Raw genomic sequence first — 12906 nt, forward strand, 5'->3', positions numbered from 1 at the left:
ACCATGGTATAAGCGGGTTAATGCCCTTCGAGGTGTCCATTATCGAGCCCGATCTCACGGGAAAACGTACAAATTCTACGAGGTGGCTTATTCGTACGAATTCATACGACCTGACTCATACGAATTAGTACGTTTTTTTGCAAAATCGTACATATTTTACGAATTGGCCAATTCGTATGAATTCATACGAATGACCTACCCCTGACCCCGCCCCTAAACCTACCCATCACGTGGGTTTAGACAAATCGTACAAATTCGTACGAGTGAGGTCGTACGAATTAGTACGAATTAGCCAACTTTTTATCATTCGTACGAATTCGTACGAATTGGTCGTGAGATAGCGTTGCCATTATCAGGTTTTAATAGACTTTGGCGGAGGCAACGCACGCCTCGCCGTCGTCCATTAAAACCTGAAAATGGACACCTCGTCGGGCATTAACCCTTACATAACAGACCGACACACCGTTGCCATGAAAAACAGAGCGTTGTTATGGACGCAGGATTCTAACCGTAGAGACGGAAGTACGGACTATTTTCTTTAGCGGAAGCAATCCAATCATTTTTAAATCAATAAACTCCTTTTTAAATCAATATTTTGTGTCAAATTATTGATTTATTTGGTAGGTAAGTTAGCCATGTAATAAGCGGGATAATGTAGAGCGAGGCGGTTGTTATAGAGTGAATACAACAACGACAGGCTGATCAGGACCCCGACGCGAAGATTGGTTTTGGTTTTACTTATTTCTTTGATTTGGCACGGTCTAGTTCTTTTCTCTTTACCTTTTTCTTTTGGTAAAGCTTTTCTTTGGTTTGTATAAGTTGTTTATGTAACGTAATCAGTTACTTTGAGGTGTCCTTGTCATACTGATTCTCATTGTAATAAATGTAACTAGATTGGTTTGTGTGTGAGATGTTTACGCGTTCAATATTTTAATGTTGCACGCCTTATTATTCCCTCTAGACTAAAGGGGTTTGTAACACGGAGCAACTGAACAACTGCCTCGCTCTACATTATCCCTTACATACAATACAGTTTTATACAACACAGACTTTTAGTTTTGTCATTAGTTTTATTTATCTATATTTTTCTTTCCATCTGACAAATATGACAAATACATTTTTTTTTTTTAAATAAACAAAGCGTATGACACCATTATGACAAGGGTTTTATATGTCTTTGTTCTGTTTTGAGTCCCATGGCAACAGTCCTGACGGGCCCATGAGCATTATCTGATATACTATATGACAATGTTATGGGTGTATGAGGTAAGGAGGTTCCCTCTGCCACCCACTCCTAGATGCCATTCTCTCTCTCTATCCTTCTCTCCTACACACAAACACTTTCTATGGGTTCAGACATGCCCAGAGAGACACATTCACCCTTATTTAATTCCTGGTGCAAGCCAGCACAGGGAAACATCCTGGCAGGATTTACAGGAGAAATATCTGCCAAACCAGTTTATTCCTGCTCTGCCTTAATGGATTCTGGGAATATTCATCCCATGAGTGTATAATGTGTGATTAGAGCAAGGCCGGAACCTTATAAAATAATAGCATATTTTCAATTCAAAGCGTGCATCACTGGATTTTACGCTCTAAAAACGGTTGGTTTAAATGAACCGTCATAAACTGTTTAATTTAAACCAATGGTTGGGTTCGTCCATATTTGACCCAGACATGGGTTGAAACAACCCAGCATTTTTTAGAGTGACTGTCGTTCGATGAACATTTCTGTCAACAGTTGTCATATATTAAATGTTTAGCTCGCACTCTTTCACTCTTTCACTCTTTCATCTTTGATTTGATTGTCCATCTCACTCATTCTGACATTGGCGAGCTCTGTTAGACTGTTGAGACAGAGCATGCTAAAAAATGTGACATTTAAAACCTTTTGTCATCATAACAACAAACAGATCGGTGCATAATGGAGTGCAGAAGAGCAACATCAAGAAAATCAAATATTGGGGGTTTACGGGCCTGGATTAATTGAGATGATATTTCATATGACATTTGACAAGATAGTTCTGAATGAACCCAGAACATCCATCGACAACCACAGAACACACAAGCAAGTAAGAACATTCTAGCAACCAGCAACCTGGAAATCAATCGTGACTGTGAGTTTTGCACAGACAAACAGCATTCAAATTTTCTTCTGAAAATCTGTACTGGCTCTGCATTACAGGCCCGTGTCTCTTTTCAGTGGCCTATTTTTCTGTTTCTCTCTTTTTTTATTATTTATTTTTGGCCTTTATTGAGATATGATAGTATAGAGAACTGACAGGAAGTAAAGCAGGAGAGAGAGAGAGAGAGTGAGGACAAGATTGGGAAAGTTACCGAGGAGGAACTCAAGCCAAACTGACTTTTCTTGTTCTCTCACATTCACACAAATGTAAATGTATCTGCTCATTTCCCTGAAAAAAAAAAAAAAAAAAAAAAAAAATATCTCCAATATTTCACACATGTGTGTGAGAGTGAGAGAGAGTGCGGTGAATGAAAGCATGACAGAAGTACTCACACACACCTTTCACGGATGATTTCAGTCCTTTATTCCACACCTTAAACTCAGGTTGTGGTTGTACCTTTAATCAGTGGTTTTACAACAGAATGATGACACAAAGAATTATGCAACTTTACACAAGGCAGAGTAAAATGAAAAATCATGATTACATCAGTTTCCTTCCTGTGGGCTCTGTTGATTAAAACGATACGTATTATGGGACTCGCCTGTCATTCATCCGGAATGATTTCACTCTCGCAGTTCACAGCTTATTCAGCTTCCTCTCACCTTCCTTTATGAACAAATTCCTATCATTTCCTTAAGGTTTCTAATTCTTTACATTTCTAGTACGATACAGTCACAAGCTCTGGTGTGTGTTGTATCGGTTCACACGCGTTGCTCCATGTATACAGTAAAAGTTCCCTGAATATTTACCATTCCATCAGCATGAAACTATATTCTCGTCCTTGTCCTTAAGTGGTCATCTTCAGACCTCAGAGTCATCGCAATAATGCCACACATGCATCTGAAAACACAATGATACGCGGGTAAATCTATTATAAGAAATAATAGTCAATGAAAATGACTTATAACCTCACATATATTTTGTATATAGAAGTCCATTTCCGGAGTGATGACATAGAAGTCAGAAATCTGAGATGAAAAGTCATAATTATGTGATTAATAATTGAAATAATGGTTTTAAGTCATAATTTTGACTTTTTTGGTAATGACCTAATTATGACTTAGTATGTCTGGGTTGCTAGTATTACACAACCTTGGTGTCACAATCAGGATGTCCTGCTGTTTGACCTACAAACATGCTGAAATTATGGATTTATGAGTGGGAATGACCATATCTGATTGTTATGTTAACAAACCTATTCCTGTGTTTATATTCATGGACCATGACTGGCTAAAACTGTGCTTATTCATAAGCAAAAAATAGCAAAAATAAGTAACTGCAGAGTCCATCATGATTAACTATTCTGCCTTAAAAGTCTACAAAAATATAATAATGTTTGTGCCACACATTTAATAAGATTATAGTACTCTAATTTACAGTTTTCGGGAAAGCTACTTTTAAAAGAAATGTTGTGTGTTACTCCCTAAGAAGAAACTAATTGCATTATTTACCTTTTATGCAAAGTAATGCATTTTGTGACCTTTGTGTTACTTTTTGGGCTCGCTTAATTGTTTTTTTAAAAACAAATAAAAGTTCTATTTTTGGAAAACCGAAAAGCCCTTTCACGTCAAAAATGCAAATGCAAAAGGAAATGCAAATGAACAAACCTTTCAGCTGTGCTGCCATTCTGGATATAAGAATAAGAATAAGACACAGGAGAAGAAAGTTTAACTCTCTTCCTTAAGCAATAAAAGCAAACAAAAAAAGAAATAATAAAACACAAATGTGATCACAAATGAAATCATTTTGGCTTATTCATAAGGTTGAATTAAATCATCAAAAGTCAGCAGCAAAGAAATTAATAGATTGAGATTGAATAATATATTAACATATTGAATTATTGCAGGTTTATAATATTCTGAGTTTGTATTTAACTTTTTTTTAATCATTTTGAGGAGGTCTTTGTGCAAGCGAGATGAGTAAATGCATGCTCACGTTATTGTTGTCTAGATCAAGAATAAGCATCATGTTCACACACACCGATTTCTCTCAGTTTTCTGAGCTGTCAGTCAGTCAATAAATGGGAAAACAATGTAACTTACATTACTTATTTGAAAAAAAAAGTAACAAGTTTTTGTACATTTGAATAAAGTAACCTGATTACGTAACTTCCGTTACTTTTAATGCGTTACCAACAGCTAATTAAAAAATATTAAAATAAAATTGAAAATTGAGATTTAAAATGTCACAGTGGTTCAGTGCACTATTGCCTCACAGAAAGAAGATCCCAGGTTTGAGTCCGGGCTCAACCAGGAGGCCTTTCTGTGTGTTGAGGGTTTCCTCCAGGTGCTCCGGTTTCCCCCACAATCCAATAAGTCAATTGGAGACACTATACATTGCGTGTGTGAATGTGTCTGTGCGTGAGCCCATTCATTCAGGGTTTTTCCCCACCTGTGGATCAAGATGCTGGGTTAGGCTTCAGCCCCCTACAACCCGAATAAGGATAAAGCGGTTTGGATAATGGATGGATGAATGAGATTTAAAGCTCTTCAACATTTGTGGTAAAGAACATTATTTATTTGGCCTGAGTTTGTTTATGCACTCTGAAGCATCTCTACACTCTCTCGAGGTCGCACCGAGGTCTGATCGGACAAACAGGAAATGACACTTCGGCACAAATTTGAAGCCAAACACGTGCACTTAATTCTACTGCAGGAACACCTCTGGCCTTTCTACAGGCAGTGTGTGTCTTTGTGCGAGCAGGTGCGTGTCAAGGTACGATCTGGACGCTCTGTATGTTATGTCTTTGATCAAGCCCCAACAGGCTGAACACACCTTGGCCATAAGAGGAATTCTCCTTTTCTTCAAAGTATTTTTTTTTTCTCAATCTCAAGTAACTTATCTCCGGTTTCAATAGGCGGGATTCATTCAGAGCATGTGGTGTCATGTTACTCACGGCTCTGGAATGTCAAGAGAGAGAGAGCAGGGATGAAAGGACAGAACAAGGGAAACCAGGAGGTTTGCATGCGCAGGGCGAGTGTGTGTTTGGTCTGAGGGGGAGTTAAAATGTAAACCATATCGTGTATTTGAATTTGTGGCTGTGGAAAGTTAGTGGTTTATTATGTGGACTAGAGAGGAAGTGTATCTGGGAATCTCCCAGAAGGTTTCCTCGTGGGCTGCTGACCACAACTTCCGACAGGTCAAATGCTTGTAAACACAAATATGACTGATAATATACATGCTTCTACAGAGTTTATGAGTCCGTAAGGCCTAGATTTTCACCACATTTCGTTTTGAAGGCATGCAAATATTATAAGAAGCAACTTTCAAATAATAAAACATTCAAATGAATATTCCAGACAATGCAGAGTGCATGCACTGTGTAATATTCCGCCAAATACATGTCTAACAACCAAATGAAATGGACAAAATCAGAGAACACATTTTGTATGACAATACACTGTAAAAATGATAGGAAAAAGTACAAATTGTATTAAAAAACATGTTACCTTACAATATAAAATCTAACATATATAATTAAATGTAATTTCTATTAAATTCAATTGTTTACAGTATATTTACAGCAAAAAAGTCTAAGTTTGGATTTAAATTTGTGATTGGATCATTATTGCAGTGATTATTATGTTTCTAGCATATGTTTGGTAACAGTTCTTCTAACCCTAATTGATGGAGTGTGTAGCTTTTCATTTCTGGAATATACTGTATATACTGTATATATATATATATATACACAGTGTCATTTAAATGATATGATATGATGCCTGAAACAAACAAGTTCTGGCTCAATTATTATTATTTTTTACCTTAAATATAAAAATTAGAGTGCAGTTTTTTGTTTTAACAGAGTACCACATTTACTATTATTTTAATATTCCTATAGTATTGCAGTTTTTGCAGAAATGATTGTAATAGTAATGCTGATGAAAAACTGACCTCATTTTGCATGACTATTGATGATCTGGTCATTTCCTCTTATTTCATTTTTATCCAAATTAAGGTATGATGCATTCGATTGACAAAACATGGTATTTCCTCTTAAAGCTCACTCATGATGTAATCTTTCAGTATGTGCCAGTGTCGTGTTTTGGTAAAAACACATTCTAAAAACGTAACATATTCAGTTGTTACTTTAAGGAGCTGAAATATTTATGCCTGATCTGGACCCTTTAAATCACATTCAATAACCTAATGAAGCTAGAGTAGTTAAGTAATTAATATTTTTTATGTATAATAATTTGATGAAACACATCTGAATATGTAATGAAAGTGAAGAACAACACAAAGCATTATTGTGATGATTGTAACTTTATTCAATATATGAACATTATGCTACCCATACATTTTCACCTTTATACTGCCCATAAATGATCTTATATTCATAGTGTACAATGATTATCTCTAAGACTTTAATAATAAACTCAAAATTGTAGAGAAGTTATAGCAAAGTATTTCTGTTCTAATATTTCAATCAAATCAGATTTTTTAAAGAGCCATATCAGCATAAATGTTCATGCATTTAAACATGCAATGTACAACACACATGTGTCATATAAATCATATTTCTTGTACTTTCAGAGGTGGCACAGAGGAATAACTCTATTTTGAGCCAAGTTTGTGAGACCACAGCTCATTAGAACTAATAATATTCCATGAAGACAATGAAAAAAAGTAAAGAATTGAAGATGCAAATGTCAGTTTATTTTCATAAGGCAATAGGAAATAAATAAGTCAATAACAATAAATAAATATCATTAAATAAATATCTACAGCAAATAGTTCTTCATATAACATAAAATGATCAATGTGAGATTCAAGTATTTCTGCGAGCGGCAGCATTCAGCAACACAAATGTTCATCGTGACACTTTCATTAGTTTAAACATATAACAGGTCTACTTGTGAGGCTACAAGGTAAATCTATACACTTTCAAGTGAAACATTTTCAAGTAAATCTAAATGAGCCATTCAAGTTTCATTCCATTATAAGTTTCAAGTCCATCGAATGTCTTCTCAGATTGTGTTTTTCATCACACTGTGAGGTCCAGCTGGACCAGATGAGTTCTTCAGGCACCACCAGGAACCACGGGAGCCTATTTCTCTTCTCCGAGAAGCTTCAAAGTCATTGACTTGTCTTGGTTAGTCCACAAACTTGATTCTGAGTTCGTTCAGTTCTCTGTGCCGAGTCTGTGATACACAGGGTAGAGAAGGGCCACCACGTATCCATTCCTCCGGCTCTGCTGGTAGAGAGTGGTGAAGTCTTCCTCCAAGCTTGAGCTTGGGCATGTAGTGTTCAGGAGCCAAGAGCTTTCCTTCTTCTCCTCTTCCTTGCTGCAGGACTGGCTGAAGTCCTCAGGAAACTTGCCCATCATCTGTCTGGCTTGCTCCTCAGCAGACTGGAAAGCGAGGACATTGTACGCTGTGGCATCGGTGAAGGTTGGTGCTTCACTCTGCATCGTCTCAACGGATCCCTCCTCCGTGTAGATCTGCAGGAACACCACCAGGCACAGGGCGATCAGCCAGCGTTTGGCTGGGCTCTTCTCGGCCGGTGGAAGATATTTGCGCACTTTGGAGGGATACATGACGCGGGTGTTTCTCTTGCGCGGGCGTTGCGGAGCTCCGCGGGGATTGAACGCGTGCCGCTGCGGCTCCGGGATCCGATCGAAAGTGAAGATCTCCGGCTCGGTGTTGCGCGGCTCCATCGGTCCGAAGCCGAACTGTTGCTGCGGCGGGAAGAAAGCGTTTGTCGGTAATGAGAGGACCATGCTGTCTGATCTGGAGAACATTGTTAGATCAGGTCAGTTCCAGTAAGCTATATTCGTTGCTTGCTCTGTGTCTCTGGTTCTCAAAAGTGAGTTCTCTAACTTCAGCGTGAGGTTTTTATATATTTTGCTTTTAAGAGACGCCCATAGAAATGGCCACACCCTTCACTCGACACGGAAAATACATTTTGACTAAAAAATCCCACGTTTTAACTTAAGATGAGCTCAGATGACAGCAGCTAATATACTCGGGGGAGCCAAATAGCCTATGCTTGACCTCGGATAGTTCAGTAAAAAAAAAAGATGATATAAAAAACAAACAAGATGCACTTTTCAATATTTTAAATTAAATTATTTTTTTTACATTTATTTAGCTATTTAAAACCGTATTCTTTAAATGTGTGAGCCTATACATCAATGAGTAGACTGTGAACTTTTAATATTTATTCATTAACGTCATTTAAACTATGGAATGTTGAGGCGCGCTACATTTCTTTCATTTGATACCATGCTCAGACAAGCCAGTTTTTTAAGGATAGCCTATAATTAGGATATCTAAATATAAGTGATTTAAAAATAATTACATTTTTGTAATGTTCTCTTCGACGTATGCAGTCAACACTTTTACTTGCTATCAACACTTTTACTTGCATTTCTTTTTTCTTTTTTTTTTCTCTCAGGTCTACACTTTTACTTGCTATATTAACCTATTTATTTATTGAGTGAAAATTCCATTTGCGCTTCTAATCGAACCTTTAAAGTTTCTGAGATGTTTAAACCCCCAGTTAAACTCTACAGATTACCTTCATGAATAAATGGCCTTGGTATTTTTTAATTTACCGGTAGGTTGATGCCTTACGTGGGTGGTGGGAGTGGGGTTTGGCATTAACCTATTACTATGGGGTACCTATTAGTGTGGCAGTGACACATTGAGGTATTTCTCAAGACTTAAAAAGAAATTTTTGGGCAAGCACATATACTGGCAGCATAGTTTGGTTGGCAGTTTACGTGGGTGGTGGGAGTGTGGTTGGGGGGGGGGGGGGGGCATTTTCTCTTCAAATGAAAAAATTGGGATAGGTGTATCCCATAGGCATATACAGTATAGGCCTACCCGCATATAATAGGTGAAAAACAGAATGAGACAGATTCTTTCTTATAGCTCTTGCCATACTTTGATGTCATACACCGATCAGTCTGCACAGCACAGCTTCAAGTCAAACACACTTAAAGGCAGCACAACTAAAGCTGGTTGGTTTCATGACAGTGACAGCATGGCGAATAAGCAGCTGTGAAGTACCAAGAGCTTTTTCCCAGTAGCTAATTAATTTCCTCCTCTTTCATTTTTTTTTTTTGTCTGTACAGTTACAACACCCAGACTTGTAAGCCCCATAAAGAATATCAAAATGAGTTTTAATACGAAAACATGTTAATCATAGAAGAGGTGTATTAAATTAATTTGCTCAAATTGCATTTTTTTAATGACTTAATAGCATCACATCATTCAGCCTTATATTAACAGCTGACTTAATATGAACAACTGTGATGTCAAAATATTAATATTTCAATTTATTTATCTATTTAATTTTGCATTAATGTATTTAATTCAACATAAAATAAATGTAATTTTATTTAATCATTAAATTTACAGGATTAATTAGTGTTTTTGCAGTCGTAGATGATGATTGTAATAATTTCTTGATGTAATTACCTTTCATTCAGTATAACTGATATAAAAGCAGCATGTCCAAAAGCATATCATTTTTTAATTGTCAACATATTCTGAAAAACACAGGCAGAAAGAAACAACTCGTGTTGTATTAATAACAGCGGCTTTTCACATAAACCTTATTATTACCGTATGAGTTGTCAGTCACTGTACAGCCATGTACAATGTAAAACAAATATTTTCAAAGTTGTTAATAAAATATGTCTGGTATGTTACCAGAAAATACAATTTTAGTCTTTCTGATTACCCATCAATCTAAAGTCTGTCATCATTTACTCACCGTTAAGTTATTCTAAAAATTCTTCAAAATATCTTCTTTTGTGTTCAACAGAACAAAGACATGTATACAGGTTTAAAATAACATGAGGGTGAGTAAACGATGCCAAAATGTTTATTTTTGATTGAACTATCCCTTAAAGTCAATGTTTCACTTGCTGTTTCTTTGCAGTTATTTGAGGAAATTTAGCAGTTTCTGAGTGAAAATTATTTAAAAGTAAATTGTACAACATTTATTTTCAATGTAGATTCACATTTACTGACTCAAGAATGCTGAAGCATGCATTTACTCACTTCCTCTGAAAATTCTAATTGGTGCATGGTGTTCTAGGAATATTTGCCTCAACTTGATGCATAATTTTACAGTAAGTTGTTTGATGTGATGAGTCAATACTTCAACACTAAAAACTAAGAGTTTAGCAAATCCAGTTTTTGATTAAACTTGGTTAGACTCATTTCTGATATACACTATTGAGTCTCATTTCCAATGTACCTATTGCGGCAGTGACACATTGTGGGATTTCTCAAGACTAAAAAATAATTCTTTAGTTAAGCACATATACTGGCGGCATAGTTTAGTCAAGAACTTCCATTTGGGATCTCAGGAAAACCGAGCTAGCCCATAGTCCAGACATGCAGTTTTTTATTTGTTTTAACTTGCAGCTGATGGCTAGTTGGTTGGTGTACGGGTCACTTGAGATGCACTACAACATCTAAATGGCGTGAACTTTTAGGAGGAATCCTTGTGGAAGAGGTCGTTACCGCAAAAGGGCTAATTCTCCTGTGTGTCTGTCATCAGCTTCTTCACGATATGAACGAGCGCTTCCGCCTTCATTTCTCACCCTCTGTGGTTTCTGGGTTTTCTCGGTGAGCACGAGCGGAGGAATGTCTGCTGCCGGGTGAAGCCTCAGGTCTGGAATCCCTGGCTCAGGCCTGACATGTTTACTTTAGGAAGGGCCGCATAGGCTTTGCGTCACCTTACTAAAATTAACGCTCAAACACTCACAGGTATGAGAGTGAATGCTCTCGTGGGTGTGAATTTTGAGCAGTATGACTTATGGTTTCAGTGGTGTGGAGCAATGCAGCTTGGTATGTGGTGACATTAACATTGTACTTGCTTCTTCAAGCTAAACGTGTCTGATCTTAAAACATGCATTTCGTTATTAAAGTAGATTAGTGCAATTCTGTTATCGCTAAACAGGAGGTCAGCAGCATTACGGCTGCATCAGTCACTGTGAACCAACGCAGACTCATCTGGAGCTCTCATGGATGGAGTTTATACAGTATCATATTTTTATACACGTCATGTCATGGTTCACGTGTCTTTTTTGCTGTGAAATTTTAATGCATTTTTAAAGTATGAACACTTACTGTAATGAAGCACTTAGATTTACTTGATTAGCCATGCTAAAATATGAGAAGCAGATACGATACATCAGGTTTTTGAGGAACATTTATTTCGTCCTCTCTCAATCATCATTGTTTTGCTTCCCACAGTAAAAACTACAGAGCTTTGATCAGAAAACTAAGCATTTAAATATCATCTTAATAAGATATATTTTTGGGAGATATAGAGTGACAACTGATATTTATGTGCATTTTATGTAGCCTAAATAGTCTATGCTGTTATAAAGATTTTAACATTGGAGTTTTGGGACTCTGTGTTTTTTCCTTCTGGAGTCTGAGCTTCATAAATATGAGCCACAAAATATGATGTATCAAATATGATACTCAACAAAAACACATATGCAAACTTTCATATGTCAGGCTTTAAAAGGGTTAATCTGGTCTGACTGTAGAGTGTAGATTCCCTAATAGAAGTGAACAGTTCTCATGACCATGTTTGACTGAGCTTGTGTTTTTGCAATGGCAACAGATGCAACTTGACAGGCAGAACAGCGTGCATCAGAGTTCTTGGTTTGTTAGCGAGATGTGGGTCATTGTTCTCGGATAATTCTCATTATAGTGTTTCATTCATGCCTTGTGTCTACGTGCTGATTATCATGACAGCTTAACGTCATTTAACGGCAGTGCCGCTCATTAAAGACAGGGGGTGCACTGTTTCACAGTTCTGAAGTGAAGCGTTTGTGCAAGAAAAATATTCATATTTACAGTTTTTCTTGATTGCTCAAACACTAACCAGGCTTTTGAACTAAAATTTACGCCATTTATCAAAAAGCACACCCATTTCCCTGAACTATAAACACTATTCCCCTGTTTTGACACGTGAGTCAGATTTGTTGAACTGTCATTGCAAAACTCTACACACAAATCCCTTCATTTCTCATTGCCTACATCATGTTGTCATTTAGAAAGCACTAGCATTCAATGTTGTTCACTCAAGTCAGCACAGCTTCAGCTCAGCTAGACACAATTACCCAAGTGGAAACACTACGTGTCAAAATTGTTCACACACCAATCAGAACCTTCAATAGATAGATGAAAGGGCCAGAGTCAGTTCATTGGGTTTTGGAACAATGGATTCAGAAAGACATGAAGGAGGCGGAGGAGGAGGAGTAGATGGGAGTGGAGGAAGAGGTGAAGGAGGAGGATGAGGAAGGTGGAAACAGGCATGCAAGAAGATTTGACCCCTGCTGTCTGGCTAGGGCCAATATAGCCTGTGATGCTGACAAGATTTTTTTGTTTATTTGTTTGTTTGGTGTATTGTACTGTACTGTACATTAAGGAATAAAAAATGTGCCAATGTATCCATTGGTTGTGTCTTTTGTGTTCATCATGTGAAAAGGTTTGTGAGGGGGGGAACCACAAGCAACATAACTTACCAGTTTTGGAAATGATGTTTTGAATTTATTGCACCAGTTTGTGTTGTAGTGTGTGTGTTTGTGAGGGCTAGTGTGTGATGTCTGAGGGCAAAGTTTGTTTTTTCAGCAAGAGTGAATGGTTTTGAGTGTTGAGCTTCATATTGACCTGAAAATAGAATGTTTGAGGAATTGGGTGAGACGTTATGGATTTGTGTTTACAGTTTTGAGAATACAACG

At 37.2% G+C, this 12906-nt stretch overlaps 1 protein-coding gene across 1 annotated transcript; it reads right to left on the reverse strand.

Moving 5' to 3' along the window:
• Positions 1–6444: 6444 nt before the first annotated feature.
• Positions 6445–7996, reverse strand: ier3 (immediate early response 3). The gene has a single exon (XM_081365722.1). The coding sequence runs from the start codon at positions 7927–7929 to the stop codon at positions 7312–7314; it is 618 nt and encodes a 205-aa protein (XP_081221848.1). The 5' UTR covers positions 7930–7996; the 3' UTR covers positions 6445–7311.
• Positions 7997–12906: the final 4910 nt, after the last annotated feature.

This window comes from Scardinius erythrophthalmus (assembly GCF_964197995.2).
Source record: "Scardinius erythrophthalmus genome assembly, chromosome: 5".
Classification (NCBI taxonomy): Eukaryota; Metazoa; Chordata; class Actinopteri; order Cypriniformes; family Leuciscidae; genus Scardinius; species Scardinius erythrophthalmus.

Excerpts from the sequence above, each read along its gene's own strand:
- ier3 (XM_081365722.1), bottom strand. The coding sequence starts at position 7,929 with ATGTTCTCCAGATCAGACAGCATGGTCCTCTCATTACCGACAAACGCT.